The sequence below is a fragment of the Oncorhynchus mykiss genome, chromosome 24 (assembly GCF_013265735.2).
Source record: "Oncorhynchus mykiss isolate Arlee chromosome 24, USDA_OmykA_1.1, whole genome shotgun sequence".
NCBI classification, from domain to species: Eukaryota; Metazoa; Chordata; class Actinopteri; order Salmoniformes; family Salmonidae; genus Oncorhynchus; species Oncorhynchus mykiss.
Genome location: NC_048588.1, coordinates 38,642,130 through 38,654,724, shown reverse-complemented (window position 1 = coordinate 38,654,724; position 12,595 = coordinate 38,642,130). Strand labels below are relative to the sequence as shown.

At 44.7% G+C, this 12,595-nt stretch overlaps 1 protein-coding gene across 3 annotated transcripts in view; it reads right to left on the bottom strand.

Moving 5' to 3' along the window:
* Positions 1–1,713: 1,713 nt before the first annotated feature.
* Positions 1,714–12,595, bottom strand: part of ppp1r13l (protein phosphatase 1, regulatory subunit 13 like) — a 62,866-nt gene continuing 51,984 nt past the window's right edge. For all 3 annotated transcript variants that reach the window (XM_036961980.1, XM_036961981.1, XM_036961984.1), the window contains 9 exons: positions 11,938–12,017; positions 11,343–11,754; positions 10,909–11,223; positions 7,858–8,102; positions 4,499–4,636; positions 3,799–3,932; positions 2,971–3,137; positions 2,467–2,660; positions 1,714–2,177 (listed from right to left, as the gene is read on the bottom strand). In XM_036961980.1, coding sequence (XP_036817875.1) covers positions 2,142–2,177; positions 2,467–2,660; positions 2,971–3,137; positions 3,799–3,932; positions 4,499–4,636; positions 7,858–8,102; positions 10,909–11,223; positions 11,343–11,754; positions 11,938–12,017 — 1,721 coding nt within the window. In that variant the 3' untranslated portion in view covers positions 1,714–2,141. The remainder of the gene's footprint in view (positions 2,178–2,466; positions 2,661–2,970; positions 3,138–3,798; positions 3,933–4,498; positions 4,637–7,857; positions 8,103–10,908; positions 11,224–11,342; positions 11,755–11,937; positions 12,018–12,595) is intronic.

The following is a 12,595-nucleotide window of genomic DNA, read 5'->3' as shown; positions in this document are numbered from 1 at the left end:
TTCCACTCTCTGCCATCTTAGTCACATAGCTTCCACTCTCTCAGTCTCTGCCATCTTAGTCACATAGCTTCCACTCTCAGCCATCTTAGTCACATAGCTTCCACTCTCTCAGTCTCTGCCATCTTAGTCACATAGCTTCCACTCTCTGCCATCTTAGTCACATAATAGTGACTATTATATAATGACTATAATAAAAGGCTACCTTTAAACTTCCATCATGTGCACATTCAGAAAGCCTTGTCCTACTAGGAGGGATGCTGAAAACATATATATTCTCTATTACTAGTAAAGGTCCAGTTTGCAAATTATTTCTACGTGAAATGGTATATTCATTATTTTTCCATTTTAGTAGACGCTCTTATCCTGAACAACTTACAGTATGGAGTGCATACTTTGCAATACTGGACCCCCCCGTGGGAATCGAACCCACAACCCTAGGCATTACCAATTGAGCCACACCATCACAAATCACTTATTGTGCATTTTTTTTATCTCCAGGGCGATGAAAAGACTACAGGTACAAAACCTAGATAACCCGCCTATGTACACTAATACACTCGTGTATATTTTTTATTAAGTGGTTTGTAATAATATTACATTTATTAACGCACAAAAAAGTGGTTGTTTTTCATATTATTTGATCAAGATTTTTTTTTTAAATTTGATGTTAATTGGATGTTTTGTGTCTTTGTCCATAACTATGTACCTTTTGATGTAATATTTGAGGATTATTAATATATATTAATATATAAATTTTATTATTTGTCATATTTGAGGACAGGGTTTACTTCTTCCTGGATTCCATTAGAGATGACATCACAGAGAAAAGGAACAGGGGAACAACTCTTACCATTCCAACATTTGAATCCTGCTAGATACTGTTGTTAATTATTACAGTACCTTTTGTTGTTGTTGTTGTTGTTGTTGTTGTTGTTGCAAAATCAGAACCGGTTTGTACCCTTTAAGAATTACCATCACCGTGAAGAAAAAAAAAACAATGTACGATATAGTAACTGAGTACTTTGAGACAGCAAGTGGTTTGTGGCGGTGTGGCTCATCTTGTAATGCTTTGGGTTGTGAGGTTCTCGCGGCTTTGTCGACATGAATGTAAGAGAGAGTAAAACATGACTGTTTCTAGTGGCGTTTAGTTACAAGTGAAGTGGCCCTGCTTCACATCACTTCAAAAGATTGAAGAGTGAATGAAGAGACCGGCTTGGCCGTTGTGTTGGAGAGCCGAGCAGATCAGCTCAATCGGATCGTGTAACTTAATTTCTTCCAATGAGAGGATTGCATGAAATATTCTGCAATGCGATTGGACAAAACAGATGAAACGGAGCTTTATGTTCAAATGTCCATTAGTGGAAGTCTAGTTACATTTTCGTCAACTAAAATGAGAAGTAATTTGTAACACTTATGTTTTGTTTTTCACCCACCAGGGCATCTCATCTCGTTATCGCCATCGTTTTACAAATGACAAAAAGTTTTAGTCATAGATATTGTTGACGGAATTAAACACTTTACATAGAACAATAACAACATTAGTAGCCTTGTGATGACATATACATATAGGGAGCATTTGAAGAAATCGAGAGAGACAGAGACAGAGAGACAGAGAAAGAGACAGAGAGAGAGACAGAGAAAGAGACAGAGAGAGACAGAGAGAGAGACAGAGACAGAGAGACAGAGAAAGAGACAGAGAGAGAGACAGAGAAAGAGACAGAGAGAGACAGAGAAAGAGACAGAGAGAGAGAGACAGAGAAAGAGAGAGAGACAGAGAAAGAGACAGAGAGAGAGACAGAGAGAGAGAGAGACAGAGAGAGAGAGACAGAGAGAGATTTTATATACTAATAAAATCAGACACACAAATGATAGTGACACATTGAGATCATTGACGAAGTATAATGCAGCAATATCATCACTGACACTCCTGTCTAGTACCTGCCCAGTACCTGCCCTATGTCTCACTGTAGTGACTCATGTCCTGTTATTCTAGTTCACTTCTTAGTGAAATCAGGCAGGACAAAGGAACAAAGGTTATACTGCGTAATGTGCTTTCTCCTCCCAGGTTTTCAACAACAGTTTTCTGCTCCAGTTCCCGTTCCAGCCATTCAGTGGGGCGAGGGCTGATTGGGTAGAGGAGTCTAGCAGAGGGACTTAGGACGAACTTTAGGGAACAGCTGCATGACCAAAGAAAGGAAAGAGTTGAGTTCAGAACAGAAACAAACCATTATTTGTTGGCTTCTGGACTAATGAAAATGGAGTTCTGAACAGCAACTAACAGTTCTGTTTTAGTACTGGGCTAGAACAAATATGTGCGATCCTGTGGGATCTCAGGACCAGGAAGCTGCCTTGCCTACCAAGTAAATATATATTTTTTTTATTCAGGACATGTGAAAGTCATCTTGGCATTTGTTCCTGAAGGGGTGAGGGAGGAGACAACTAATAAAATGAATTATTGTCTCTTACCCCGAAGTAGTTGTTAGGTATGAATCCCTCTCGGCCACAAAGTGATGCCCACCACCAATCTACCCCGTCAGGCTTCTGGAGGATAGTCACCATGTCCCCCTCTCTGAAGCCCAGCTCGTCTGCCTCCTGGGCAGGGTACTCCCACAGGGCATACAGCACCCCGCTGTTCTCTACACCCATCGCCTCCTCCACACCTGACAACACACACACACACACACACGACCAACGATTTTTCTAACATTTTTAGAAATGTTTTCGACACAGAGTGCAAATAGTTCTGGATAAAGTGGCCTATATGGTTTAGTGGTTTGAGCGGCTGACCCTGGCAGTCATGTAAGCTAGAGGCAGAATGGGTTTACAATCCAGACCACTGCTCTTTGACTCGATGTCCTCTTATCTTTCCTGCGGTCTTCGACTGTTTCTCTTCAATAACAGATGTGGCACTGTCCCACTCCTAAAAATGAGTTATGGAGAAAGAGGGCACCCCTGTCTAGTTCCTCCTACCCTTGAGGAAGCTCTCACACTCCTCGAAGCCCATAGCGTACGGGTCGCACTTCTGAGATGCTGTGGCGTCGTCGCTCTCCGTCACCGCCATGACGGCTGCTCCGTTCCTCACCAGGAACTGACAGAGAGGAAGGTCGTTACAGGATGCTGCACAGTGGAGGGGGGTCCTGGTACAGAACAACAACAAAACTACACATGAACAACACTACAACCTCATCTGACTAAACACAACGCATAATGACACAACATGACCCAAAACAGGGACAGCAACAGAGGGAGTGGACAGTAAAGGAAAATAGGACTGGTCAATGAAAGAGCCCGTTATAAAGGGAGGGGAAGTATTCGGAATATACTAGAATATACGTTTTTTCTTTCTTAATTTAATTTTTTTTTAACCCTTATTTTACCAGATAAGTTCTCATTTACAGCAACGACCTGTGGAATAGTTACAGGGGAGAGGAGGGGGGGGGGGGGGGGGGGGAATAAATGAGCCAATTGTAAACTGGGGATTATTAGGTGACCGTGATGATTTGAGGGCCAGATTGGGAATTTAGCCAGGACACCGGGGTTAACACCCCTACTCTAACGATAAGTGCCATGGGATCTTTTCGTGACCACAGAGAGTCAGGACACCTGTTTAACATCCCATCCCGAAAGACAGCACCCTACACAGGGCAATGTCCCCAATCACTGCAAGCCAGCAGTGGGATGCAGGGTGGCGTGCTGCTGGCCATAAGGAATAAAGGCTAGCAGCACGCCATTATTATGTCGAAGGAGGAAGCTACAGGGACATAAGCCAGTTAAAAGGTCATACGATAATGAAGTTACCATCCGTGGCTGTCTGGGGCGGAGACGTTGGCTCCTATACGAACCAGGAAGTCCACCACGCTGTAGTGACCTCCACAGATGGCATTATGGAGGGCTGTGATGCCCTCGTCGTTCGGCTGGCTCGGGTCATTCATCTACAGGGCACAGACCATGCAGGGGTGAACCTCATGCTTGCTGTCAACACACACTGAATGCTTTATTTGGGTCCACAACCCCCTGCACCCAACCCCCTTACCCCCTGCACCCAACCCCCTTACCTCCTGCACCCAACCCCCTTACCTCCTGCACCCAACCCCCTTACCCAACCCCCTTACCTCATGCACCCAACCCCCTTACCTCATGCACCCAACCCCCTTACCCCCTGCACCCAACCCCCTTACCTCCTGCACGGCCCTCTGAACAGTGTCCAGTTCCCCCTACCTCCTGCACGGCCCTCTGAACAGTGTCCAGTTCCCCCTACCTCCTGCACGGCCCTTTGAACAGTGTCCAGTTCCTCCTACCTCCTGCACGGCCCTCTGAACAGTGTCCAGTTCCCCCTACCTCCTGCACGGCCCTCTGAACAGTGTCCAGTTCCCCCTACCTCCTGCACGGCCCTCTGAACAGTGTCCAGTTCCCCCTACCTCCTGCACGGCCCTCTGAACAGTGTCCAGTTCCCCCTACCTCCTGCACGGCCCTCTGAACAGTGTCCAGTTCCACCTACCTCCTGCACGGCCCTCTGAACAGTGTCCAGTTCCCCCACCAGTGACCCGTCCAGCAGTAGAACCAGAGGGCTGAGCCGAGCCCTCTGACCAGAATCCCCTCGTTCCCGACTGGCCCGACGCAGGATGGAATTGTACCCCTGGGAGGATGGAAGAGTACCACAACTTAATACCTTAACTTTCCCTTATTAGATACAGACGTAGTAACATCGAGATGGAGAGACATGGCCCAAGAAGCCTTGGTTTAAAAATGCATGTGACTCTTATTAGTGAAAACCTTCCACTACCTGGATCAGTTCACTGACAATGAGACTGTTTCTTACATGGACTCAAGCTCCATCTACAGTATCAGACAACAGTTTAGACACAACTACTCATTCCAGGGTTTTTCTTTATTTTTTACTATTTTCTACATTGTAGAATAATAGTGAAGACGTCAAAACTATGAAATAACACATATGGAATCATGTAGTAACCAAAGAAAAGTGTTAAACAAATCAAAATATATTTTAGATTTGAGATTTTTAATTAGCCACCCTTTGCCTTGATGACAGCTTTCCACACTATTGGCATTCTCTCAACCAACTTCATGAGGTAGTCACCTGGAATGCATTTCAACTAACAGGTTTGCCTTGCTAAAAGTTTATTTGTGGAATTTCTTTCCTTCTTAATGCGTTTGAGCCAATCAGTTGTGTTGTGACAAGGTAGGGGTGGAATACAGAAGATAGCCCTATTTGGTAAAAGACCAACCTCATATTACGGCAAGAACAGCTCAAATAAGCAAAGATAAACGACAGTCCATCATTACTTTAAGACATGAAGGTCAGTCAATCCAGGAATATTTCAAGAACTTTGACAGTTTCTTCAAGTGTAGCCGCAAAAAACCATCAAGCGCTATGATGAAACTGGTTCTCATGAGGACCGCCACAGGAAAGGAAGACCCAGAGTTACCTCTGCTGCAGAAGATAAGTTCATTAGAGTTAACTGTCTCTCATGAGGACCGCCACAGGAAAGGAAGACCCAGAGTTACCTCTGCTGCAGAGGATAAGTTCATTAGAGTTAACTGTCTCTCATGAGGACCGCCACAGGAAAGGAAGACCCAGAGTTACCTCTGCTGCAGAGGATCAGTTCATTAGAGTTACCATTCTCAGATTGCAGCCCAAATAAATGCTTCACAGAGTTCAAATAAAAGACACTGTTCAGGAGACTGTGTGAATCAGGCCTTCATGGTTGAATTGCTGCAAACAAACCACTACTAAGGAGAAGAAGAGACGTGCTTTGGCCAAGAAACATGAGCAATGGACATTAGACCAAGGAAATCTGTCCTTTGGTCTGATGAGTCCAAATCAAAGATTTTTTGTTCCAACCGCCGTGTCTTTGTGAGACGCAGACGTTGCTCTTGCTGCTGGTGATTCTCTGATCCACCTCTACGCAGACGACACCATTCTGTATACCTCTGGCCCTTCTTTGGACACTGTGCTAACTAACCTCCAGACGAGCTTCAATGCCATACAACTCTCCTTCCGTGGCCTCCTACTGCTCTTAAATTCTAGTAAAACTAAATGCAAGCTCTTCAACCGATCGCTGCCCGCAAATGCCCACCCGTCCAGCATCACAAATCGGGACGGTTCTGACCTAGAATATGTGGACAACTACAAATACCTAGGTGTCTGGTTAGACTGTAAACTCTCCTTCCAGACTCACAACAAACATCTCCAATCCAAAATTAAATCTATAATTGGCTTCCTGTTTCGCAAACAAAGCATCCTTCATTCATGCTGCCAAACATACCCTCGTAAAACTGACTATCCTACCGATCCTCGATTTCGGCGATGTCATTTACATAATAGCCTCCAACACTCTACTCAGCAAACTGGATGCAGTCTATCACAGTGCCATCCATTTTGTCACCAAAGCCCCATATACTACCCACCACTGCGACCTGTATGCTCTCGTTGGCTGGCCCTCGCTTCATACTCGTCGCCAAACCCACTGGCTCCAGGTCATCTACAAGTCTCTGCTAGGTAAAGCCCCGCCTTATCTCAGCTCACTGGTCACCATAGCAACACCCACCCGTAGCACGCACTCCAGCAGGTATATTTCACTGGTCACCTCCAAAGCCAATTCCTCCTTTGGTCGCCTTTCCTTCCAGTTCTCTGCTGCCAATGACTGGACCGAACTGCAAAAATCGCTGAAGCTGGAGACTCATATCTCCTTCACTAACTTTAAGCACCAGCTGTCAGAGCAGCTCACAGATCACTGCACCTGTACATAGCCCATCTGTAAATAGCCCATCCAACTACCTCATCCCCATACAGTATTTATATATCTTGCTCCTTTGCACCCCATTATCTCTACTTGCACATTCATCTTCTGCACATCTACCATTCCAGTGTCTAATTGCTATATTGTAATTACTTTGCTACCATGGCCTATTTATTGCACACACTGTATATAGACTTGTTCTACTGTATTATTGACTGTATGTTTGTTTATTCCATGTGTAAAGCTGTTGTTGTTGTTTGCGACACACTGCTTTGCTTTATCTTGGCTATGTCACAGTTGTAAATGAGAACTTGTTCTCAACTGGCCTACCTGGTTAAATAAAAGGTGATTTAAAAAAAAAAAATTAAGAATAGGTGAACATATGATCTCTGCATGTGTGGTTCCCACCGTGAAGCATGGAGGAGGAGGTGTGATGGCGCTTTGCTGGTGACACTGTCAGTGATTTATTTAGAATTCAAGGCATACATAACCAGAATGGCTACCACAGCATTCTGCAGCAATACACCATCCCATCTGGTTTGCGCTTAGTGGGAATACCCTTTGTTTTCAACAGGACAATGACCCAACACACCTCCAGGATGTGTAAGGGCTGTTTGACCAAAAAGGAGAGTGATGAATTGCAACATCAGATGACCTGGCCTCCACAATCACCAGACCTCAACCCAATTGAGATGGTTTGGGATGAGTTGGACTGCAGAGTGAAGTAAAAGCTGCCAACACGTGCTCAGCATATGTGGGAACTCCTTCAAGACGGTTGGAAAAGCATTCCAGATGAAGCTGGTTGAGAGAATGCCAAGAGTGTGCAAAGCTGTCATCAAGGTAAAGGGTGGCTACTTTGAAGAATACATTTTGATTTGTTTAACACTTTTTTGGTTACTACATGATTCCATATGCGTTATTTCATAGTTTTGATGTCTTCACTATTATTCTACAATGTAGAAAATAGTTAAAAATAAAAAAAATAAAAAAACCTTGAATGAGTAGGTGTGTCCAAACTTTCGACTGGTACTGTACATTTCACTGTAAAATAGTCACAACAACAGAAAGCAAAGAGAAATAATGTGTCCTGTCATACCCTGTACTCTGGCAAAGCAGGTCCAGTGTTGGGTCCAGTGTTAGGTACAGGATTAGTGACAGGGGAGAGGGATGTAGAGCTGTCCCCTTCTCCATCTGAGGAGGAGCTGTAGTCACTCCCCATCTCCCCCCCTTGCTGGCCCGTCAACCCCTTCCTCCGGAAAAGTTTATTCAGGATCTGTTTGTACTGTTTGTGATTGTGGTCCGGCTGCAGGGTGGCTGGCTTCTTCTGGGGTTGGACAGGGGCTAGGGACAGGGTCAGGGTCACAAGGTTACCACAACATCGTATAGACATGCAGAAGCTTTAGAAAATTAAACAAATTCATAATACCAGCGCCGCATTGATAACGTGATCAGCAGAAGATTCTACAGGACGAGCATTGATAACGTGATCAGCAGAAGACTCTACAGGATGAGTATTGATTACGTGATTGATTACATGATCAGCAGAAAATTCTAGAGGACGGGCATTGATAACGTGATCAGAAGAAGATTATAGAGGACGAGCATTGATAACGTGATCAGCAGAAGACTCTACAGGATGAGTATTGATAACGTGATCAGCAGAAGATTCTACAGGATGAGTATTGATTACGTGATCAGCAGAAGATTTTACAGGATGAGCATTGATAACGTGATCAGCAGAAGATTCTACAGGATGAGCATTGATTCCTTGATTGATTACGTGATCAGTAGAATATTCTACAGGATGAGCATTGATGACATGATCAGCAGAAGATTCTACAGGATGTGTATTGATTACGTGATCAGCAGAAGATTCTACAGGATGAGTATTGATTACGTGATCAGCAGAAGACTCTACAGGATGAGTATTGATTACGTGATCAACAGAAGACTCTACAGGATGAGTATTGATTACGTGATCAGCAGAAGATTCTAGAGGATGAGTATTGATTACGTGATCAGCAGAAGATTCTAGAAGATGCGTATTGATTACGTGATCAGCAGAAGATTCTAGAGGATGTGTATTGATTACGTGATCAGCAGAAGATTCTACAGGATGTGTATTGATTACGTGATCAGCAGAAGATTCTACAGGATGAGTATTGATTACGTGATCAGCAGAAGATTCTACAGGATGTGTATTGATTACGTGATCAGCAGAAGATTCTACAGGATGAGTATTGATTACGTGATCAGCAGAAGATTCTACAGGACGAGCATTGATAACGTGATCAGCAGAAGACTCTACAGGATGAGTATTGATTACGTGATTGATTACATGATCAGCAGAAAATTCTAGAGGACGGGCATTGATAACGTGATCAGAAGAAGATTATAGAGGACGAGCATTGATAACGTGATCAGCAGAAGACTCTACAGGATGAGTATTGATAACGTGATCAGCAGAAGATTCTACAGGATGAGTATTGATTACGTGATCAGCAGAAGATTTTACAGGATGAGCATTGATAACGTGATCAGCAGAAGATTCTACAGGATGAGCATTGATTCCTTGATTGATTACGTGATCAGTAGAATATTCTACAGGACGAGCATTGATGACATGATCAGCAGAAGATTCTACAGGATGTGTATTGATTACGTGATCAGCAGAAGATTCTACAGGATGAGTATTGATTACGTGATCAGCAGAAGACTCTACAGGATGAGTATTGATTACGTGATCAACAGAAGACTCTACAGGATGAGTATTGATTACGTGATCAGCAGAAGATTCTAGAGGATGAGTATTGATTACGTGATCAGCAGAAGATTCTAGAAGATGCGTATTGATTACGTGATCAGCAGAAGATTCTAGAGGATGAGTATTGATTACGTGATCAGCAGAAGATTCTACAGGATGTGTATTGATTACGTGATCAGCAGAAGATTCTACAGGATGAGTATTGATTACGTGATCAGCAGAAGATTCTAGAGGATGAGTATTGATTACGTGATCAGCAGAAGATTCTAGAGGATGAGTATTGATTACGTGATCAGCAGAATATTCTAGAGGATGAGTATTGATTACGTGATTGATTACATGATCAGCAGAAGATTCTACAGGACGAGCATTGATAACGTGATCAGCAGAAGATTCTACAGGATGAGTATTGATTACGTGATTGATGACATGATCAGCAGAAGATTCTACAGGATGAGTATTGATTACGTGATCAGCAGAAGATTCTACAGGATGAGTATTGATTACGTGATTGATTACGTGATCAGCAGAAGATTCTACGGGATGAGTATTGATTATGTGATCAGCAGAAGATTCTACGGGATGAGTATTGATTGCGTGAATGATTACGTGATCAGCAGAAGATTCTACGGGATGAGTATTGATTACGTGATTGATTACGTGATCAGCAGAAGATTCTACAGGATGAGTATTGATTACGTGATCAGCAGAAGATTCTACAGGATGAGTATTGATTACGTGATCAGCAGAAGATTCTACAGGATGAGTATTGATTACGTGATCAGCAGAAGATTCTACAGGATGAGTATTGATTACGTGATCAGCAGAAGATTCTACAGGATGAGTATTGATTATGTGATTGATTACGTGATCAGCAGAAGATTCTACGGGATGAGTATTGATTATGTGATTGATTACGTGATCAGCAGAAGATTCTACGGGATGAGTATTGATTACGTAATTGATTACGTGATCAGCAGAAGATTCTACGGGATGAGTATTGATTATGTGATCAGCAGAAGATTCTACGGGATGAGTATTGATTACGTGATTGATTACGTGATCAGCAGAAGATTCTACGGGATGAGTATTGATTATGTGATCAGCAGAAGATTCTACGGGATGAGTATTGATTACGTGATTGATTACGTGATCAGCAGAAGATTCTAGAGGACGAGCATTGATAACGTGATCAGTCGGGGAGGCTGTAGATATATACTAAATAAATAAAACCTTGCAATTAATAGAACGACAGTGAAACAGTTTGGTGGTGAACTTTCTTAGTTTCTACCATTCACTCCGTCATTCTCACTCACATCCCTGGTTCCCTCTGTGTCAAATTATTTATGCAAAATAATTGTATATTAGAAGTCCTTTCCTAACCTTGTGACCCCGGTTCAGGGTTTGGGTCAAGATTGGAGTTAGGGGTCACAGAGCCGCGTCTCTTCAGGGCCCGGGGGATCTCAGAGCGAATCCGAAGCAGCTCTTCCATGTCAGGGACATCTGGGCTCTCTGCAGCCACCACTGGTTGCAGCCTGGACGGGCTGAGGGGCCTAGGGGCCACCGCCTGGGGTTCTCCTCCTCCTCCTCTCTCTGTCTCCCTCCCTTTCTCTGGGAGAGCTGGGTCAGGGGCCATGGGACTTTGATGAATTGGGTCCAGTCGCTCCAACTCAATGTCAACATCACCTGGTTTCAGCACTGTGGGAGAAGAGAGAACACACAGATGGACGGACGGACAGAATTTACACACAGACGGGTGACCACACATAACCGGTTAGATTGTGAGAGTAGAGTCTATGTTCGTTTAGATACTATACCTTCCCCGTGGTAGGCTGGCTGCCTGAGCTCATGGGTCTGTGGCTGGGCCAGTGGCTGGGTCTGTGGCTGGGTCTGTGGCTGTGTCTGGTACTCTCTGTACTCTAGGTAATCCCTATACTCCCTGGGTACAGCATGGCGGTACAGACCCATATCCCTCTCGGTATCCAGGGCCCGGGGGTGGAGGGCAGACGATGCCCAGTAGGGGTTCTGGAGCCGCATGATGACGGAGAGAGGGATGGGTCTGTGCTGACGTGGGGGCTGGGAGGAGGAGGAGCAGGGGGGGATGGAGATACGGGATATGATTGGTTGGGGAGGGGCGTGGTAGAGGGAGGACGAGTCGGGAGGAACAGTGATACGGGTGTTACGGGGGAGAGATGAGTGGGTGGACTGGTGGGAACGAGGGAGGGTGTCCTGGAGGAAAAGAAGAGGGGGCAGAGAGACAGAGATACTGTTCATCTGACCATCATTGTTATACATGACAATTTAAGCAATTCAACTTTCCATGTCAATACAGTACACCAGAGAGAGAGAGAGAGAGAGAGAGATGATTAACAAACAGAAACACCTGAGCATGCGCACGCACACACACCCTACCTTCTTCGAAGGGGAAGGGCCATCCAGGTTAGATTCTCTCCAGTTGGTGTTTGGCACCAACGGTCTCAGCCACTCAGTCTCTGCAACAGGGAGGTGCTAGGTTACCAATAGGGAGGTGCTAGGTTAACAACAGGGAGGTGCTAGGTTAACAACAGGGAGGTGCTGGGTTACCAACAGGGAGGTGCTAGGTTGCCAATAGGGAGGTGCTAGGTTAACAACAGGGAGGTGCTAGGTTAACAACAGGGAGGTGCTAGGTTACCAATAGGGAGGTGCTAGGTTACCAACAGGGAGGTGCTAGGTTAACAACAGGGAGGTGCTAGGTTACCAACAGGGAGGTGCTAGGTTACCAACAGGGAGGTGCTAGGTTGCCAATAGGGAGGTGCTAGGTTACCAACAGGGAGGTGCTAGGTTAACAACAGGGAGGTGCTAGGTTAACAACAGGGAGGTGCTAGGTTACCAACAGGGAGGTGCTAGGTTAACAACAGGGAGGTGCTAGGTTACCAACAGGGAGGTGCTAGGTTAACAACAGGGAGGTGCTAGGTTACCAACAGGGAGGTGCTAGGTTAACAACAGGGAGGTGCTAGGTTAACAACAGGGAGGTGCTAGGTTACCAACAGGGAGGTGCTAGGTTACCAACAGGGAGGTGCTAGGTTACCAA